General features: G+C 45.4%; 1 protein-coding gene across 1 annotated transcript in view; it reads right to left on the bottom strand.

The window, feature by feature from the left end:
• Nucleotides 1-2084: 2084 nt before the first annotated feature.
• The window catches only part of Mmp20 (matrix metallopeptidase 20), a 34500-nt gene continuing 14933 nt past the window's right edge, over nt 2085-21651 (bottom strand). Inside the window, exons 5-10 of the mRNA XM_051199220.1 lie at nt 21437-21598; nt 20245-20386; nt 13250-13386; nt 12196-12352; nt 3430-3533; nt 2085-2185 (exon numbers count right to left, since the gene is read on the bottom strand). Of these exons, the coding sequence (XP_051055177.1) occupies nt 2085-2185; nt 3430-3533; nt 12196-12352; nt 13250-13386; nt 20245-20386; nt 21437-21598 (803 nt within the window). The remainder of the gene's footprint in view (nt 2186-3429; nt 3534-12195; nt 12353-13249; nt 13387-20244; nt 20387-21436; nt 21599-21651) is intronic.

Below are 21651 nucleotides of genomic sequence, written 5' to 3' on the forward strand. Positions count from 1 at the left end.
TTTGTAACAACTCAGAATTTACGAATACATAATTCACTCATTGAGAACGTACAGTCCGGCAGCCTTTGTATCACCACAGAGTTGTACAACTATCGCCACTGTCAGTTCTAGATCATCCCCAATCACCCATGAAGAAACTCTGCACCTGCTCCCTGCTCCTTGGCTGCCTGCTGCCTGACAAGTACTCACATTTCTGTCTCTATGTGTTTTTCTATGGCCAACATTTCACATAAATAGCACCATACAACATGTGATCGTTTGTGTCCGCCTTCTTATTTTCCAAACTTCATCTATATTATAGCATGTCTCAGCATCCCTTTTCTGGTTTTCTAAACATTACGTTGTCTTAATCTACCACATTTTATTCATACCTGCATCATGTGATGGACATATTCCCACTTTAGGCTATTGTGAATAATGCTGCTATGAACATCTGTGTACAAGTTTCTGTGTTTTAATTTCTCATAGGTATATACACAGTAGTGTAGTTGCTCAGCTTCTGATTAACATTGTGAGGGCTTGCCACACTACTTTGCTTTTTGCTTGTTTTTTAAACAATTAGTTTATTTTTACTTTTGTGTGTTCTGTCAGTGTGCACATATATGTTCAGGTGCACAAGGGGGCCACAGAGAAGATCAGCTCCCCTGGAACTGGAGCTACCATATGGTTGTAAGTTGTTCATATGGGTGCTAGAGGTTGAACTTGGATCCTCTACAAGGACAGTGAGCATTCCAAGTCTCTGAGCCCTCTCGCCTCTGGGGTGTTTTGTTTGTTTGTTTGTTGATAGTACGATGTTTCCAATCTGCCATAAAAAAGAAATGGCTCTGCTTCTTAATAGGAGCACCTGACCTTAGCAAAGATACCAAATGTTGTCTTCAATAGTCAACATGTGGTTGGATATGCACCATGACTTCCAGTAATTGAACCCCAATGGGATGCCTGTAGTAACTGTCATTGTCTTCTAATAAATACATGAAGCAAATTTAATAAGCGATGCTAACAATAATAGCTTAAGGATGTTATAACTGTAGCTCTTCTAAGCAGCCCATGAAATAAAATATTATTAATTTCAGAACTCCTGAAATGTTGTAGAGTTTCTCTAGACTGGTTCTAGAATTATCTAGGCTAAAGTTTTAAAAACTATAAGACTGATAACCATAATTATGTCTGTGTTGTTAACTGGGTAGAGCTGAGAATGAAAGTTTAGCTTGAATAAAAAAACAACAAACAAACAAAAACCCTCTAAAACAACAAAAACTTCCCTAATAGAAAACTCTTCAGAAGAAACCAAGGCGGAGCAAAGATGTCTCCACTGCTACCAGGAAGAAGGAAATAGACCAGACTGCATTATGTTTTCTGGCTCTGTGTACTGATGATTCTCTTGTTTAAATTTTCTACAGGTACAAAGAATTTGTTGCCACATAAAGCATGATAAGGGCTAGTAAATATTAACAGAAAAGAGAAATGAGGGACTGTCCTAATACAACATTTTTATTGGGTTTTGTTAAAAAGGTTCCCTGTTGCAGTGTCCAGCTGTTGGTGAGCATGAAAATTAATTTGAGTGTTTGTCTACCAACACACTTCAGAGACCATTGAGGGACACAGAGAACAACCCAAAGCCAAGAAACAGACCTGGTATTGTATTTTGTTCATGACAAATAGGTACATTTATACTCATCATGGTAAATGATGGCTATTGTTTTTAAAAGATAATTATGATTTGTAAGGTAATAACCTTTCTTAATGAAAGAATTGTGTGTGCATGTATGCAGTCTTTTTTCTATAAATAGAAACCAACCTGCTCAATTTGCTTTAGTGTAGTAGGTTAAAAAAAAAAATGTTTAACCATAAGGTATATTACATGATTCTGAGTAAAGGTGACTTAATTTCTCGCTTGGATTAAAATTATGAATGAACAGTTAGGAAAAACAGTGGGATTGTTATCTTTTTTTAGTGGCCTTTAAATCACCCTTAGGGCTGCAGGCCAGGCAAGAGTGTTCGGGCTCTGTGCTTAGTCTATAATATCCAGGTATCAGTTGCTCACCGTTGGCCTTCGTCTCTGTGGAGATACCAACCCAGCGAACTTAGCAACCAACCCAGGAGCTGGATTTTACCACACTAACCACGTCTTCCTTCTCTGTGTCATACTTGAACGTTTTGGGTCCTGAAAAGAAGTAAATGTAGCCTAGAAGAGATAAAGTTGAAGTTGTGGTTACCGGAGGTGACTTGTGGCTCTCTAAGGGGGGTGGGGTCCTAACTGCAGCTTTCTGAGGCGGTACCAGGGAGGGACTAGGATCCGGCAGATGGCAGATGGCAGAGAGCTTGTCTTCTGCACAGCTCCAACAACCCGACACCTCTAACTTCTCAAGTCGTTCCTCATCCTGTCCTTTGTCCCAGCAAAGTTGGGTCTTCACTCTGGGTCCTATGACAAGGCTTTATGATTTTGCTTAGTTCTTCCACCTTTTTTTGTAGCCTGTAAAATGTCTAACTGGCCTTCAGATCCAGCTAATGTCTCATGATATAGGCAACCGCCATGTTAGGCTTGACTGTCTCAGATTACTTCCTCGAAGTCATTGTGAAGCCTATTGCTACCACTCAACACTAAAGCACAGACTTCTCTCTAGTAGTTTCATCTATGCTGGGTAGGCATTTCCCAAGGATGCTCAATATTCCATGAAAATGAAGGTCACACATGGAATCTCCTTTGCATTTCTGAGCACTGTCTGCCTCTGTGCTACATACGCAATAAGAACATGATCCGAAGGAAGCGACTCAATTGATCTGACTGGTATATAATACTCACGTCTTCTAACTTCCCTAGCAGTGTGTTAGATTTCAGGAGTTGGGTGATAGAAAGGGAAAAGATACTGGGAAGCCTGAGACTCTCGAGAGTTTTCGAGAGTCTCACTATTTAGCCCAGGCTGACTTCAAACTCCTCATCTGCCTGGCTCAACCTCCTGAATGCTGGGGTTATAGGCCAGAGCTACACTTCTTGTATGTTCACTTGAGAAATGGACTTACACATTCTAGGCTGTCCTCTTACTTGCTACATAGCTGAGGATGACTTTGAACTTCCCTTTCCCAAGTACTGGAATTATAAGCCACAAGCTTTGCTTATGTTGTGCTGGGAATTGAACCCAGGGCTATGCATAATAGCCAGGTCAGGGTCAGGGTTAGATATACTCCCAACTTGATGTTATACATTTAAACATATCTACTAGTAAAGGAAGAACCACCATTTTATTTTTTTATTTATTTTTTAAAAAAGGATTTTTTTTGTAATTCCTCTTTCTAATATGTAGCCTGACTAAATGTTTGAAACCAAAATAAGAGCCAGCGACTCCACTGAAACCCATTTTTCTATCAAGCTAAAGCAGAGCACAGATCTCTTGTAGTTTCCTAGGGATGGCTTCCTGTGGGGACACTCACCATTTAATTCCACAGCAGCGTCTACATGGCCACTCACTCCTGAAAATTCTTCTTCAGTGTTTTTCGGATAGTCTTTCTCCATTTTCTTTTTTCTTTCATCATAGCTGGAGGAAATATTCAATAAACAAGTTACGTTGATTGCAGGTGACAATAAGGTGGTCAGGAATATTATTAGCCAGCACTGATCTTCGACATCTTTGAGATCTTTCTGTCTCTGTCTCTCTTGAATGAATGTGTGAGTGGCCAGCACATTAGAACCAAGAAAATCTGTAGTAACTGAGCCCTCAAGTCTGAAAGAAAAATGGCTTCTGTTGAATTTGTTCTTTGACAGTTTCAAACATGCACATTTTGCGTTTTAGGTACTGGAGCCCTGCATCTTCATGGATCCCTTCCTGTGTTTCTACGTCACCCTACCTTGCAGAACCACTGGCTACTGATGGATTGTGGGAGATATGCAGCCACTGTCATTCATTGTATCTCCACTGAAAGAAGGCCAGTGCCAACCACCTTGGGATTCTTGCTTTGAAGTCAGTCAGTGTGTCTCTTTGTGAGTCAGCAGCACGTATGGGCCAGCACGGGGGGGGGGGGGGAAGCTTGCTCCTCAGTGAGACTCCACTTACAGTGTGAGAAAGTCCCTTCTATAGGAGCCCAGAGCCCAAGCCGGGCATGCCCATGTGTGCACCCCACCAGCAGGTCAGGTAACCCGTCCCCTGGGTTACTGGGAAGTTTCCTATGACAGATTACGCCTACCATTCCCTGGAATGTGCCTCTGCTTCCATGGGACAGGGGGATACCTGCCGAGATCTGAGGAGAAACAAAGCCTCCACAAAGAAGTGTTCAGGCTGATGGGAATGAGCCATGCTATGGGCCGGGGCGATGCTAAGGCCCCCAACATATCAGCAGATCAACAAGGATGTATTGATATTCCACTGAGACCTCTGATGTAGACATAGGACCAGGGTGCTTTTTGTTTTGTAAGGACGTTATCATTAAGTTACCCAGTTATTGCTTATTTCCATTTCACCAAGAGGGAAGCTAACTATCACTAACAAAGGCAGAAAGGTATAAGCTGGGACTATAAGACGGTTCTTGCCAACGATCTTCCCAGTGCAGACACGCTCCCCCTTTATGGCATGGAGCTGTTCCTACTTTGTTGCAAAGACTTGGTGATGGTCTTGTCCTTTGTGGATGATATTTGGGAATTCCAACAATAGAGCAGAAAGCATCATACCTGTAAGGGTTGGCTTTTTGACTCGTATCCAACCAAGGTGTAATCAAAGGAATATGAGAATGTGCTCAGAGCTGTAAGCCTTCGTTTGGGAAAGAGCCAGCATGAGGATGCTACAACTCACACATGCGCAAACCCAGTCCCTTATGCCACCTTCCCTTGCCTCAGGTGGGAGCTAAGACAAGCTCCAACCACAGACATTGCGGTTTATTTTGATCCCAAGAACTATTGACTCTGCCTTCTTAGTATGAGGTCTAGCAGACTGTAATTTGATCTGGGATCTTAAGTCATCAGTGAATTGGATTCTTAATTTCTCTTTCATCCTTCCTTTTTCTTTTGTCCCTTGCTTAGCTTCAGTCTTTAGAACTGCATAGATCCCATCTTGCCCTACGCAAGGGACAAATGAGGTGGGTGGGGGATGGGAGGTGGTGGCCTTGCTCCTGAGGACAGGGCCAGGCAAGGGGTAAGAACCTCTGTGCTGAGGGCACCGCCAATAGGATTGCAGAAGCAAAACTTAGGTGCAGCACAAGACTCAGGGCCCTTCTGACTCAACAAGGGACTGCTGAAGCAACCTGAAGAATGGGAATATCTGGCAGACAAAAGGCCATTGCATTTGGATTCCAAGCATACGCGATACAGCTTCCAACGGACCACTTCCTAGCTGCAAGATGTCCTCTAGTCCTCCCCCAAGCATAAGTAAAATGCTGTATCATACTTTCTTGTGGTGTCCTCTGAGCAGAAAACTTCTTAATTTAATGAGGTCCAGTGTGTCTGATTTCCCTGTGTGTGTGTGTGTGTGTCTATATGTAAGCACCCAGTGTCAAATCCAAAGTAATGAGGTTTATATTTTTCTCTGAAAGTTTTTTCTCATTTTAGCATTTACATGTAAGGTATTTAATCATGTTTACGTAATTTTATCCATGCTGTGAAGAGTCCAGTCCCGGGCTTTTGTGTGTGGCCCATCGCTTGTACCAAGAGAAGTATTGCCACTGCACTCAGTGTCCTAAGCAGAGCGTGAGCTAAGGTGCCATGGTCATATGGGTCAAATTCTAGGCTCCAAACTTTATTCCATTGATCTATACTTCTGTCCTTACGATGGTCACACTTCTCTGTTTGTTGCTCCTTGTAGTGAGTTTTGAAATCAGGAAGAATGGAGTGGTTAAATAAATTCTCCTCATCCCTGGTCCCCTCAATGCTTTAGTTATTTGAGGGTCTATTCATTTCCAGGTGAAGTTGAAGTTCAGCCTGTCACTTTCTACAAAGCAGAAAGTGATGCTCTGATATTGTGCTTAAGCTGCAGGTCAATTTTTGGGCAGTACCGATGTCTTCCAACTGTGAGGGTCTGCAGCCCACGGATTGGCAACACTTCCACTTAGAGCTCATGTACAACCTCTTCCAGAACTAGTTCAGTGTTTAGACAGCATGCTTTTTCAATTTCTTCTTAGTTTATTTTTTAAAAAATATTTTAGTCTCTTTGATGTTATATTATGTAGTTTATTTTATTTCCCTTTCATCCTTGCAAACTTGTTGAATGCATTTGTTAGTTTTAATAGTTTTGAGCCTTAATCATGTTTTTCTTTTAAAAGTTATGTCATGCACAAAAAGAAACAGTTTGACTTTCTCCTCTGGAAGACTTTCATTTACTTGTTTTACTTGTTCTTGCTTAATTGTCCTGCTTGGCACTTCCCGTAAACACTTAACAGGAATGGGAGGCTGGCGATTCTGTTTTGTCCCTGATCTTAGAGGGGACAACCATCAGTTTTCACTGCTGAGTCACATGCCAGCTGTGATTCTCTTTCCAGTTCAGGAAGTTTCTCTCTATTCTATTCTGTTTCTATTACTGGCATGCTTTCTATTACTGGCATGAGTTATTTTAGTTGAGCATGTGTGTATGTGTGTGTGCATGTGTGTATGTGTGTGTGCATGTGTGTGCATTCAGGTACCAAGGAACGTTTTTAGGAACAGTTGATCACCACAAAAACTGCCAATTATAAGGTTAAAGAAACATGGCCAAACACAGGTGCTGACCGTATGTCCAAATGTATACACTATACAGAGATCTTCAGTGACAGCCACCACCCGACATGGTTAGTGACCTCTTAATATGCAAGCGTAGAAAAGAGAGCAAACTATAAGTGGTGAGAAACCACCAAGCAGAACAGTAGATTCAAAATTATTAGTAATTCAAAAGTATGGACAGGCTTTGCTATAGTCACTTTCAACTAAATGTTTTCTTACTTAAATAAAATACTAGCTGGGCATGGTGGCACATGCTTGTAATCCTAGCACTTAGGAGGCTGAGGCAGGAGGATTGCTGAGTGTCTGAGGCTAATGTTATCATCACAGGGAGATATGGTCTTAAAAAACACCACCTTCTATAAACAAAAATCAAAAACTATGCCCATATGCCATTTATCAGGAAATAAAGCAACAAAAAGATTGAGATTAATGATAACACACAATGCCATTGCATGTGTTAATAGAACAATTGTAAGGACAGAACAACAAAAACCATTTACCCCCAAAGTAGGAACAAATCATAGTGTTAATGACTCACTCATGAGTTGGATGTGTTTGTAATCATAACACGGCCTCTGTAATAGGAGCATTGGTTGACAGCATGAAAAGAGAGCATGGATTATAACATTTCTGGATCAGGTAGAGAGGTGGAGAAGCAGAGGACAGAGCCCCTAATGGACTGTTCACACTCTGAACTCCAGAGGACAGAGCCCCTAATGGACTGTTCACACTCTGAACTCCAGAGGACGGAGCCCCCAAATAAAGTGTTCACACTCTGAACTCCAGAGGACGGAGCCCCCAAATAAAGTGTTCACACTCTGAACTCCAGAGGAAGGAGCCCCTGAGTGGAGTGTTCACACTCTGAACTCCAGAGGACGGAGCCCCTGAGTGGAGTGTTCACACTCTGAACTCCAGAGGACAGAGCCCCTGAGTGGACTGTTCACACTCTGAACTCCAGAGGACAGAGCCCCTGAGTAGAGTGTTCATACTCTGAACTCCAGAGAGGACAGAACCCCTGAGTGGAGTGTTCACACTCTGAACTCCAGAGGACAGAGCCCCTGAGTAGAGTGTTCATACTCTGAACTCCAGAGAGGACAGAACCCCTGAGTAGAGTATTCACACTCTGAACTCCAGAGGACGGAGCCCCTGAGTGGAGTGTTCACACTCTGAACTCCAGAGGATGGAGCCCCTGAGTGGAGTGTTCACACTCTGAACTCCAGAGGACAGAGTCCCTGAGTAGAAGGTCCCTGGGGCTCACTGGCCAGCACCTGACCAACTTAGCAAGTCCCTGGCCAGGAAGACGTAAGAAGAGAAAAAGGTAGATAGTTTGACAACGCCCAACATGCACGAACACATCTGAGTACACACACGTATACAGATGCACTCAAAATAAGACCTCAGACAGAGCTTCAGATATGTAATACCTATCTTAATTCCAGCAAGACAGATATTTACTTTTTGTGATTTTGTAACATATATTACAAGCTGTAAATAATTTTTATAACTATATTTTTATATAATTGTGTGTTTTGTCACAGTGCCGAGGGACAAAATGCAAGTACTTACCTGCATTTTCTTGTGTCACCAGCCCTTCTAGTTTAATTACACTATCTGTGAGTTACCATTTGGTGTCTCTTCCATAGCTCAACACAGTTTTTCTCCCACACCAGCAGCGGCAATTATATGTGTGTACCTATGGCATAGCCCAAGATACGGGTATATGCATGTGTATATATGTTAATGAAATTGATTTTCAAGTCAGCTGAGAAGACAGGAGAGGAGGCACATCCATATTATTCTGTCATTACATAATTACATTTTCTGGTGCTGTGTGCTGTGTGCATGTGTGTAATATTTAGGATCACTTGACTCTAGCATAAATGATGTCATTATTTCTTGTAAGGCAAGGCAGCAAGCCACAGATTTTCTCAGACTTTGTTTCCTTGACAGTGTTCTGTTTCTCTTTATCTCCCGTCTGACATCTCTTTTAAAGAGACACTCGCTATGTAGCTCTGGCTGGCCTGGAACCTGCTATGTAAACCAGGCTGGCCTTGAACTCACAGAAATATTTCTGCCTGTGCCTCCCAGAGCTGGGACTAAATAAAGCATGACCATCATGCCCTATCTCTCTGTGTGACGTGAGCACATTTGCTGGGGACCTACGTCTTTCCACACTTTGAATAGACTGTGGTTTGCGGTCTCACTCCCTTGACTTCCAGGCATTCACATTGTTGACAGATTGGCATTTTTATGTCACAAAGCATGTTCAGTTAGCGTCTTATTCAAGATATTTAACAATGCCCCCTTTTCTATAGCATTGACCCGGGTCTTTGTAGAAAGCTGTGGGTCCTCCCGATCTGTTCTTCTCTGCTTGTCTTGGACTTGTCTCTCATTACTCGCGGAATGACTCACCTGTGGTTTTCCCTAGTCTTGCCTGGGTGCTTTTACCTCAACAGCTCGCTCTGCCTGGAAGCCACTGGCCCCCACCCACTCCTGCCCGGGAAACACCCACGCGGCTCTCACAGAGGGCTGGGGTGCGGTCTTCGATTCCGCTGGGGACTCTTTCCAAATACCTTTGTCAGACCACCTGTTTGCTCTTTGATCTGGCTCCCTGAACACCCTGCCGTCTCCCAGGAGCGTGCTCTTGCATTTGAACTTCTGTTAATCATTTATCTCTAGAGCTGTAGGATGATTTATGAGTACATATTGGGTGATTTAAAAGTAACTGCTTATCAGTTGTGATGGGTTTATTATCGTGGAGGATTTTCACTTTGCAAGTTCTAGACCCTGTGCTGGGTGTCTGAACTCATCAAGGCCACCTAACACCCTGGGAGACCGCTTCCTTCCCTAAGAGACAAAATGAGCTCATTAACATTTAAATTGCTGTCCCAGATCAACTTGGTGAGGGATTCTCCTACAGCGGATTACTGAAGACTCTTCCCTGGGCTGGCAGATAGTTTAGCCGGTAGAAGCACCTGCTGCCCTGCCTGACACTGGAGTTAAATCCTTTAGGACTCCCGTGGTGGAAGGAGAGAAACGAATGTGCTGTCCTCTGACCTCTACATGGTGCCATGCATGTGCATTTCCCAATAAATACAAATAGCAAACAGGCAGACAAATAATGACTCTCCCTTCATCGATAGCCACGGAGATCCAGCTCTGACTGAGGACATTAGCGATCATGACCAGAGAAGCGCTCCTTCCCTAATCCCCAACTCAGAGAGAATTTGAGACTTCTGCCCTCAGCAAACCTCCATTCACAGTATTGCGGTGGGCCACAGACTAACGTGAAAAGAGGCTGTGATATTGCAGGTCCCGACCACTGAGAAACAGATGCAACCGCCCTCAAGTGCACCCCCCACCCCCTTCCCCCTGCTCATACAGACACCTGTCCACCCGGTTCACGCAAAATCCACCGCGGCGATCGGGTTACTTGCCCACTGGCCTTGTCAGCCGGTCTTAGAGGAAGCCTGAAGAAACTGACATGCCCTTTGGTGAATTTCAGGAGTCTGTTTCAGATAGGAAGTTTTTCGAGAAAAGGAGCTGGTGCTGTGGTGGTATATGCAGCCACTGCTCTCTCAGTGCTTTGAGCAGAGCTCCCAAGGCTCCCGTGCTGAGAGGAGTCAGCGGGGTCATAAAACAATAATGATAAAACCCTCAGGAAACGTGTGTGCTCTAATTGTGTTACTTTCCTTTGTTCAGATTGAAAAGGGAGGGGTCAGTCATGTGAGGAAATAGAAGAAAGTATGGGTTTTTTGTTTGTTTGTTTGTGTCAGTTTCTTTTGAAAATGATTATTTAAGAGAGAAAACATAAAAACAATTCCAGGTGTAGAGGCACACACCTTTAATCCCAGCACTTGGGAGGTGGAGGCAGGAGGATCACTGAGTTGGAGGCTAGCCTGGGCTACAGAATGAGTTTCAGGTCAGCCAGGGCTGCACAGAGAAACCCTGTCTCGAGAGACCAAAGCAAGCTAAATGAGAGATAGACAGACGATAGATAGATTGGATGATAGATAATAGACGATAGATTGGATGATAGATAATAGACGATAGATTGGATGATAGATAATAGATAGACGACAGATAGATTGGATGGTAGATAATAGATAGACGATAGATTGGATGATAGATAATAGATAGACGATAGATAGATTGGATGATAGATAATAGAAGATAGATAGATTGGATGGTAGATAATAGATAGACGATAGATAGATTGGATGACAGATGGCATAAACTGAAATGAAAGCTCTCTCTACAAAGCTGGCCTCTGCTCCCCTGATTTCCTTCAGAGCCTCACCGTGGAACAGTGTCTGTCACAGACACCCGCTTAGAGCCTGCTTTTGCTTCTTGTATGATGTTTATGGAAATGAGCAGAAAAAGGAGAGTGGGAGCAGGGGTGGGGTGGTCTTGGAGGCTGCTTGGTGGAGAGTCTCAGTCAGTTCTCAGTACCAATCAGTTAAAGGCAGGACTGAGTGGGTAGCTGTGGTGTGGCCCCACATGCAGTGACTGGATGCTCAGTCAGGCCTCTGAGAGCCACTTGCCTTAGAGCCTTGCAGGACAGCCGTGGGATTACACATGATTCCTCACGTGCCTTTAGGTTCTAATTCGGGTACAGGACTTCTCTGAAGGCCCTTTCTTTAAGAAGAACTCTTCCAAAGAGTGCTGCATTGTGACCACCTGCATGGTGGCCACCTGCATTGCGGCCACCTGCATTGTGACCACCTCTGTTGTGACCACCTGCATTGTGACCCCTGCATTGCGACCATCTGCATTGTAACCACCTCTGTTGTGACCACCTGCATTGTGACCACATGCATTGCAGCCACCTGCATTGTGACCACCCGCCTTGTGGCCACCTGCATTGTAACCACCTCTGTTGTAACCACCTGCATTGTGACCCCTGCATTGCGACCATCTGCATTGTGACCACCTCTGTTGTGACCACCTGCATTGTGACCCCTGCATTGCGACCATCTGCATTGTAACCACCTCTGTTGTGACCACCTGCATTGTGACCACATGCATTGCAGCCACCTGCATTGCAGCCATCTGTATTGCAGCCACCTGCATTGAAGCCACCTGCATTGTACCCACCTGCATTGTGACCACCCGCCTTGCGGCCACCTGCATTGTAACCACCTCTGTTGTGACCACCTGCATTGTAACCACCTCTGTTGTGACCACCTGCATTGTGACCACCTGCATTCTTGCCTCAAATCATGAAGGTTCCTATGATCTCATGTGATGCTGGAATCTGTTCCCACTCAGGCATTTCTATATGGTGCTGATGAACCTGGAGACACCATCTCCCTCCCCTCTTTCAGGCCACTGGGGCCAAGTTAATGAATTCACAGAAATGCTAGGGTGCTGGTCCTAAAGACAACCAGATGGTTGACTACAGTTCTGCATCCTCAAGACCACTCTGAGGTCAAGGAGCCTGTCCTAGTTGTTGCAAAAGATTTTCTTTTTTCCTTCCCAATGATTATATGGGAAGAAATTAAGGCGTAAAATCTCACCTGTAGTATTCCTCTCCCACAAAGAAAAGTGTCTTCTGAGGCTTCTTGAGGTAGACCGCAGCATCTATTCGCTGCACATGCCTTGGGAACCCGAAGTCATAAATTGTCCGGGGTGGGCCTTGCATCTGGAATCCTCTTGTGATCCAGTAGTGGGGACCTGGAAACAAAGGCAGGAGTCTACAGCGATTCTGTAACACTCATCAAAGTCACCTGACTCCCACAGACACTATTCTGGATGTAAACCGGGGCTAGTTCATGTGGGTATAAATATCTAGTTACTCAATTACAATAGCAGGAGACTTGTGGGTATAAATATCTAGTTACTCAATTACAATAGCAGGCTTCAAACTTCCCTGGAGGCAAGCAACATTTATACCTTGAGAAAGCAGTAATATCGATACATTTGTGTCTTCTTACACTTAACATCTTATGCTTTCAATATATCTTTTACCTATAGCTCCCCATCACCTTCACGTATGCACAGGGGAGGAGATGAGTGGCATCTAATGACCTTCTTCACTTTACGACACTCTTAAGTATCAGTGAGGCTTGACAGTCTGTGTGTTCCGAGTAGCTTTGCTTGGCTATCTACTGCTAAGACATATGTTTAAGATGGGTGCTATTCCAACCAATTTGCTGGTGAGAAATGAAACCTTATGGCAGTTGGAAATATCTCAGCGTTATTTAAATAGTGAATGGCTGAAGCCAGACATTGGATTCCTGTGGCTTTGTCTCCCGAAAAGGCAGGAGTTTGTGTTACACCAGTGCTCAAAGTGTGACATTGTAATAAGGATTTCAATTGATGTTAAAGGATCTCATTAGAGTGTGCCAGGCTTCCTAGCCCTGGCCGTGTAGCGTGGTGCCCACTAAACTCAAAGGCTGGTCCTGGGGACAGCTATAGCCACTGTCAATTCTTCCATGGCTATGACAGTGTTGAGTGACGTTTAGTACCCAACCTGAGCAGGAGCAAGAGAAACCTGCCCCAAGACCTCCAAGTGGTACAGGTTTGGTGCTGAGGCCCTGGCATGTCTCCCTTTGAGGGATCTGCAGATACCTTTGAAGAAGAAAGCAATGCCCCGCTCAGCGACTTCATAAGCTGCATCCACATTGGACATGAGCTGGGGGAAGGAGCTGGTGATGGTGCTGGGCCGAATACCTGCCGCCAAGTGCACCTGCCTTCTCCAGAAAATCCTATTGGGTGGGGCAGAAGAAATCAACGTCAAGGACTGGTTGAGGTCTTAGATGGCAGAGACAAAAACGATACTGTAAGCCATATGGGGGAGAACACTGTGAAATCCCCAGTGCCTGTGGCTGTGTTTTCAGAGAGTAACACATTATACTATACTACTATCTCTATTATTATTAGTTTTGAGTCTCATGAATCCCAGGCTGGTCTCAAACTCATTAAGGATGACTTTAAATATCTGATGCTTGGGTTCTCATCTCCTGTGTGCTGAGTTCCAGGGGTGTGCCGTCATGTCTGGTTTTCATCCTTCAACCTTAAAAGAATATCCCTTCTCTCTCATTGTATTAGCATTGAGAGTTCACTTAAGTTCAAAACATAGATGGTAAGGCAGTGGGTATTCATTAAACACACATCCTCTACTTCCAAAGATCACTACATACAAATTTCTCTTTTGTATTCTATTCTGATATTTCCAGAACTACGATTTCCAAAAGAAATTGCAAATGAACAAATGACTAGGCGAAAATGAAAGCCTGCTCATCCTCCGAAGGACACAGTTGGCAACTGTGAATCTCAGTAGGGCAGAGTTAAGAGGGCAGACAGCCAAAGTGAGGCTTTGGAGCTTTCCCAGGGTTAGAAAATCAATTTTCATATCGAGCCAATCCTGGTTTAAGCTACTACAGACATTGTGAGAACGAACCTGAAGCAGAGCAGTCATTCTAATTCAAATAATTGTGCCTCAGGGAACACAGAATTTGATAATGTGTGGTTACAATGTCGGTTGTCATAGCTGACGCTGAGAAATGCTCTCAGAACTAGGAGTAGCCGAACTAAGAGACTTGACCTAGCGTGGCTCACAATATCAGCAACCGCAAAGACAGAAAATGCTGTTTTAAAGAGTCTTATTACAATGTGCATATTCCATGCAGCGTTATGTTCTATATAGTGCTATCTATTATTATGTAAATTATCACAAGAACTTTTCATAAGATAGTGGGTGAAGAAAGCTTACGCTTGGTAGATAATAAAACAATAGAACACCGATTCAGCATATTAAAGCAAAAGATGAATTGAAATTGAACAAAAATTTAAAATGGAACTTCCTCTAATCTAGAGACTTGTTGGCAGAGACAGGTTAGGGTATAAAGGAACTATGCAGTGTAGCAGATGGATGTCAGCAGTCCATAATCTCATCTTTGATAAGGATGGAAAAGCAGTAGAACTTGCTATCACCAGCCAGCTGATATGTATTGCCGCTATTTATCTTCATGTACCCGGTAGCTATCATAATCAAGATTCAATAAACATTTGCCAGCTGATGCCAGAGGGTTGAGCAGAATACATTAGATCAATGAATTTCAGAGTTTATGAAGTACACATTTCCTGTTACTAGAACTCTAATAGATTAAATTTGAGATTAACTTACTGATAACCTCTCCCCAGCTTTTGCTTTGTGCCTGTTCTGGAACACTGGGGCAGGCCTTATTCTTCTTTTTACCCTTGGCTTAAAAAAGTGCCTGGCACATCTGACCCACCTTGTTTGACCTTTGCTCTTTTTTGTGTGTTTTTCCTGGGAATTGAATTTTGGATCTTGCTAAGTCATAGAGCTACCTCCTACCTAAACTGAACGTTTTTTCTTAAAATTTCCCCCGTGTGTGACCCTTTTACTTTTGAGAAAGATTTAAGCTACCCAGGTATATAGGCATATAAAATACTTATACAAATCAAACATTTACTGATGATAAATCACAAAGATTTTATCTTAATTTTCAATTTGTTTGGCATACACATTTTTTAACCACTTATTAATGATGAAAATAAATTTGCCCTCCAATGAGGTGCTTGAACTATCTAACACAGAACAGTCCAAAGAAACATTGATTTGCTCCTTCCATCGGAGGGATGACTCTAGGAACGTATTAGAAATCATTGTTTTCCATAAAGTATTGTAAAGTGCAGTATGTACCATAATAACACAGAAATTCAACAGTCTCAAATCTGAGTGAAGGTATCAGGCTATGTCCATTGGCATCACATGCTGAGATGTAATGTGCGTATTGTGTGTTTGGAACCAAGGCTGTGGTGAAATTACACAGCATGACATGGGTGAGGGCTGCCGGACACATCTGGCATTCATTATGTGTTTGATTTTTAACTAAATTCTGCCTGTTCAGAAACTTTTTACTGTACCTATCGGCTCAGAACATTGTTAACCCTCTTTGTTCCAAACCTGCCCAGGCAGATCCACATCTTCCCCTTTCAGGACATGTCTTCACCGTGTTCCACAGACTGTCACTGCAGTCTGGCTCAGGCTGCACCAGAGTTCATGTCCTTCTACCAGCATGAGTACCACACCTCTGGTACCCTTTTCCTATGGCCAGGGAGGAAGAAGGATCTTTCTCCTCTTTTGGAGGCTCCTAGTTGCTGACTATTCTTTTGGGGTTGGGCAGTGTGGTACAAAGAAACAGGACACAGAAGATGTGCTGCCAGCATCCCCAGGAATAAACCAGGAAAAAGTTAGGTAACAGCTATCAGAGGAGGTAGGTGATGGCCGGGAACCTCTGGTTCCAATAACAAAGCGAAACAAGGACCTTAGTAGAGCAGAAAGGGGACAGTTCAGACTGCACCCTGGAGGGATGGTGGTCCTGAGGGGAGTCACTGCAGCCATGGCTTTAGAGCTTTGAAAACCTGCACTGTACTTTCACTGGGACACTTCAAAGAGCAGGAACAATGGCAGAGGAAGGGAAGGGGCTGGGGACACTCTCTTCTTGGCATTCAGCCAGAGCACCCGAGAAAGGCCATTTTAAAATGGTGTCCTGGCCACCCTCGAGGAAACAGACCCTCCTGGAACCATACACTCTTAGGACCCAGAGCAAATACCACTGGAGTGTATGAGAACCGGCTGGCTGAATACCTCTAGACGACCAGGAAGGGAGTTTTGAGTGAGGAGGAGATCTGGTCAGAGCTGAGGTGCATTGGGTACTCTCACACATGGGGGGGGGGAGGACTGCCTAGGGATGAGATCAGAATTGCCCGCCAGACTTGTGAGAGGCTGTGCAGAGCGTGAACAGCATCTGCCATCTGACCTGGGGAACCTAAGAGCTGGGACGATTTTAGGGATCTGGTTGTATTTCTGTATGTTCTCTTGTGATTCCCCCTGTAACCAGGGTGCCTCGTCCTCCCTGAACTTGCTTTACTGTTCTCCTCTGCCACTTGGGCCCTAACCACCAGCCTCACCCCCCACCCCCCACCCCCGCTTTATCCTACCAACTCTAGAATTAATTTCTCAAGGCACACAGAATTATTGGTCTCCTTTACTTCCTAAAATGATTGGTGGTGATGGAGCGAGTGCATTGTAATTGACCTTTACTGTATTTTCAAGGTCAGGTCACCCTTTGGTAATGATTGTTTCACAGCCAGCAGGACGCCCTAAGAGCAGTGCTAGAATTGAGCCCGATGTGCAGAGTGCATGGGCCGAAGGGTCCAGCTATGGAGAAAAACGATAACTTCAACTTCTATTACAACTGGCCCTTCCTGATCATTGCCAACATGTCCCTAAATGTTTAAAAAAGAAAGTGCTTAATAAACCCCATAGGCACGTATGATTATCTGTATGAAAATTTAAAAGATGTTTTATTCTACAAAAAGGTATTAATTGTTGCTATGTAAAACTGAAAAGATTTACATGATCTGAAAAGAACCAGAGTGTTACTATGTAAGTATCAAGCACAGTGTTTACCAGTAAGGTAAGGCTCCTTCGAAACTTGTTCCTGAAAACTTTGAATTATGTACTGCCACATCTGTGGGTAAAAAGGCATTCATTCTGGGGTTCACGAATCAGATTGCTTCAGAGGCCAGAAAAATCAACCATATATTGTCTATTTCCCTGAAGCCATGAAAGTGGAGCTTATAAATCCTGGTGTGGGTTAAAAATAGTCAAGGGTATAAATCAGAGCTCCAACAGCTTTCAGCCATGTGAGGAGCAAAGGCCACGACTCATGAAGACAAGAAGGGCCCGTCCTCACACAGAAGAGAGGGCTCTGCAGTGACAGACTCAGTGGTCTTGGCTCACCGTCTGCCTTTTTGTCTGGATTTTCATACACATGAAAACTAGTCTAAGCTAGCACCCTGCCTCCGCCTGCTTTCCTCCATCCCTCACCCCTGCACACAGCTCTGCCCCCGAACACCCCTCACCCCTGCACACAGCTCTACCCCTGAACACCCCCTCACCCCTGCACACAGCTCTACCCCCTGAACACCCCTCACCCCTGCACACAGCTCTGCTCCCTGAACACCCCTCACCCCTGCACACAGCTCTGCCCCCTGAACACCCCTCACCCCTGCACACAGCTCGCCCCCCCACCCCCTCACCCCTGCCACAGCTCTACCCCTGAACACCCCCTCACCCCTGCACATAGCTCTGTCCCTGAACACCCCTCACCCCTGCACACAGCTCTGCCCCTGAACACCCCTCACCCCTGCACACAGCTCTGCCCCTGAACACCCCTCACCCCTGCACACAGCTCTGCCCCTCACCCCTGCACACAGCTCTGTCCCTGAACACCCCTCACCCCTGCACACAGCTCTGCTCCCTGAACACCCCTCACCCCTGCACCAGCTCTGCCCCTGAACACCCTCACCCCTGCACACAGCTCTGCCCCCTGAACACCCCCTCACCCCTGCACACAGCTCTGTCCCTCACCCCTGCACACAGCTCTGTCCCTGAACACCCCTCACCCCTGCACACAGCTCTGCCCCTCACCCCTGCACACAGCTCTGCCCCTGAACACCCCTCACCCCTGCACACAGCTCTGCCCCCTGAACACCCCCCACCCCTGCACACAGCTCTGTCCCTGAACACCCCCCACCCCTGCACACAGCTCTGCCCCCTGAACACCCCTCACCCCTGCACATAGCTCTGTCCCTGAACACCCCTCACCCCTGCACACAGCTCTGTCCCTGAACACCCCTCACCCCTGCACACAGCTCTGCCCCCTGAACACCCCTCACCCCTGCCACAGCTCTGTCCCCTGAACACCCCTCACCCCTGCACACAGCTCTGTCCCTGAACACCCCTCACCCCTGCACACAGCTCTGCCCCTGAACACCCCTCACCCCTGCACACAGCTCTGCCCCTGAACACCCCTCACCCCTGCACACAGCTCTGTCCCTCACCCCTGCACACAGCTCTGCCCCTGAACACCCCTCACCCCTGCACACAGCTCTACCCCTGAACATCCCTCACCCCTGCACACAGCTCTGTCCCTGAACACCCCTCACCCCTGCACACAGCTCTGCCCCCTGAACACCCCTCACCTCTGCACACAGCTCTGCCCCCTGAACACCCCTCACCCCTGCACACAGCTCTACCCCCTGAACACCCCTCACCCCTGCACACAGTTCTGCTCCCTGAACACCCCTCACCCCTGCACACAGCTCTACCCCTGAACACCCCCTCACCCCTGCACACAGCTCTGCCCCTGAACACCCCTCACCCCTGCACACAGCTCTGCCCCTGAACACCCCTCACCCCTGCACATAGCTCTGTCCCTGAACACCCCTCACCCCTGCACACAGCTCGGCCCCCTGAACACCCCCCACCCCTGCACACAGCTCTGCCCCCTGAGCTTCTGTCTTGCAATGATGAGAAAACATAAAGACAGTTTCCAGAAGCCTAGGCTCACCTCAAAAGTCACTATGAAGTCAAGTGTACCTTTGTATTTCTGACCCTCCTGGTTCTATCTCCCAGGGCTGGGATTACAGATATGTACCGTCCTGCCCAATTACAAGATCCCAGGAATTAAACCCAGGGTCTTGTGGATGGTATGCAGACACTCAACAGCTGAGATACATCTCTGCCCTTGCAATACTGCAATGCTCACGAGCTATGCTGTGGTAGATCTGCCTCTGAAACTTTTGAGAGTATGATAGTAGTTCTTGGTACCCAATGTGGATTCAACAGACACTCTGAGTACCTTTTCTAATGAAGAAAAATGTGACACACATATTCCTGGGATCATCTGTTCTGGTATTATTAAAGTTTTTCTTCAGTAAAGGAGTGAATGTGGGTGAGTGTTGCTGTTTCTATTTTCCTCCATGGACTTATGGAGGTATCATGAAGATACCTGTGAGACTCTCTCAGAAGTTAGAGTGTGGGAACAGAAGATGTCTATGATGACAGCTGACCGACACTGAAAAACCTGGAGGCCTTGAAAAATGAGTATAGGAAGAGCTTTTCCTTAGAATTACCTACCTATGCATGTATCCATTTGATCATCCAGCCATCCATTTGTCCTTCAGTCCATCCATCCATCCATCCACCCACCCACCCACCCACCCACCCATCCATCCATCCATCCATCCATCCATCTGCCTATCCATCCATTCGTCCATCCATCCATCCCTTCCTCTCTCCTTCTACCCATCTATCCATCCATCATCTTTCCATTCATGCATACATGCATTCACCCGTCTACTCATTTGTTCACCTAGCTAACTGTCATTCACCAAACATTGACTGAGCCTTTTACTGTTCCTCTCACTAGGCACACAACAACAAATGGTAACCCAACACACTTGGGCTGATGCCTAGGGAGACGAAGTTGCTACCTTTCAACTACTTTCTCCGGCTGTACACTGGGGATTCCAAACCCTCCCTACCATGAAAGCTAGGATAAATACTGCAGCTGTTAAGAAAGCACTCAGCAAAGCACCCAGACCACAGCAGGTACTCCATGTACAGCTGTTTGTGCAGCTGTAGACCCCACATCTACCCTACGTCCACTCAAGGTAGCATTTCTGCACCATCCTCTGCCATGGAGACTGATGTCGGCTGGAGCAGGCCTGGGGCATCTCAGGCTCACCTATCCTTGAAGAGCAGAAGCTCCTTTCCCAGCATGGTCACGGCATCAAAAGATGAGCTGGTGTCGCAGAGGTCAGGGATGGAGGGCTTGTGAGGTGGGAGATGAGGCATGGTGGGCTTTCCTGGGAACGTCTTCCGGGGTCCTACGATTCAAGGTGTAAAATGAGGCTAGCCATTCAGAGCATGCACACTTCTACTCTTGAGCACTTGAGACCCTAGAAGTCCGCACACATCCCCACTGCAAACAGCAATGTCTTGAGGAAATGGTTATCAATGGCAGGCGGATCTGGGTTTTAATCTCATTGTCTCTAGCTGCTAGTTGTGTGGTATAAATGAATAATTTAACTTCTTAAAGCCTTGGCCACATCAGTTGTACCAGTAGGATCTGCCTGAGACTATTGTGTGAAACTTAATATCTGAAAAACACTGTTAGAATGGATGACTACTGGAAGGTCAGTTTTGTCTGTCTATGGGTGTTCTTTGGGAGGTCAAATGTGCTCCAGTATACTGGCAGTACAATTTGAAAAAAAAAAAAGATGGCATTGAGTTAGGAGGAGGCTTTTGGGAACCTGTGTGAATATGGGAGGAGGTAGGAAGTGTGGGAAGTGAATATAATCAAAAGGGATTGTATATGTATGTGAAATTCCCCAAGAATTAATGAAAATATTATATAAGAAGTGGTTTCTATTTTTTACCGTTACCCATAACCAATTTGGTAGCTAAAGTTGTCTTAGGATTCTACTGCCTTTAACCTTCAAAACTCAGTTAAGAAGTGCAAGTTCATACAACCGTATCTTGAAAAGGACAGGTATGACAAGTATAAACAGGGTGTGTCATAAGTAACAGATTGTATGGTTGAGTGATAGAGTTGTTAGCATCATTATTGCTGTTTTTAGGGAGCTAAGGCCACTTACTGTAAGTGTGTGTGTGTGCTATAAACTATAGCCACTGCCTTCCATCTTCCAATGCATAATTTTTCATCTATTTTGGAAAATTAGGCAAATGGACCATTTTCCTTGGCTTTTCAGGATCATAATACTCTGGAGGACAGAAAACACAGTATGCTCTTTCCAGGCATGTGTGGTCCTAGCCTCCTTTCCCTAAGCAGCTAACCCATGGGAAAACACACTTTCTCCAAGATGGCGGCCGAATGCCTGTCCCTCTCAGGGGCAGAGAGAGTGGAGAGCCCATACCGTATAATGCTTGAATTCCTTTCACATCATCCTTGGGGAGATGGAACCTGTAGGGGTTCTGGTACTTGTAAGTTGGGTACATGAGCGCTGATGGATCTGTGGAATGGCCCAGGCCCAGAGCGTGGCCAAATTCATGAGCAGCCACGGTGAATAAGTTGAACCCTTAACAGCAATAGAGAGAAAGCATCAACACAGTTTTGTTTTCCTCTCTTTGA

This window comes from Phodopus roborovskii, unplaced genomic scaffold, assembly GCF_943737965.1.
Source record: "Phodopus roborovskii unplaced genomic scaffold, PHOROB, whole genome shotgun sequence".
NCBI classification, from domain to species: Eukaryota; Metazoa; Chordata; class Mammalia; order Rodentia; family Cricetidae; genus Phodopus; species Phodopus roborovskii.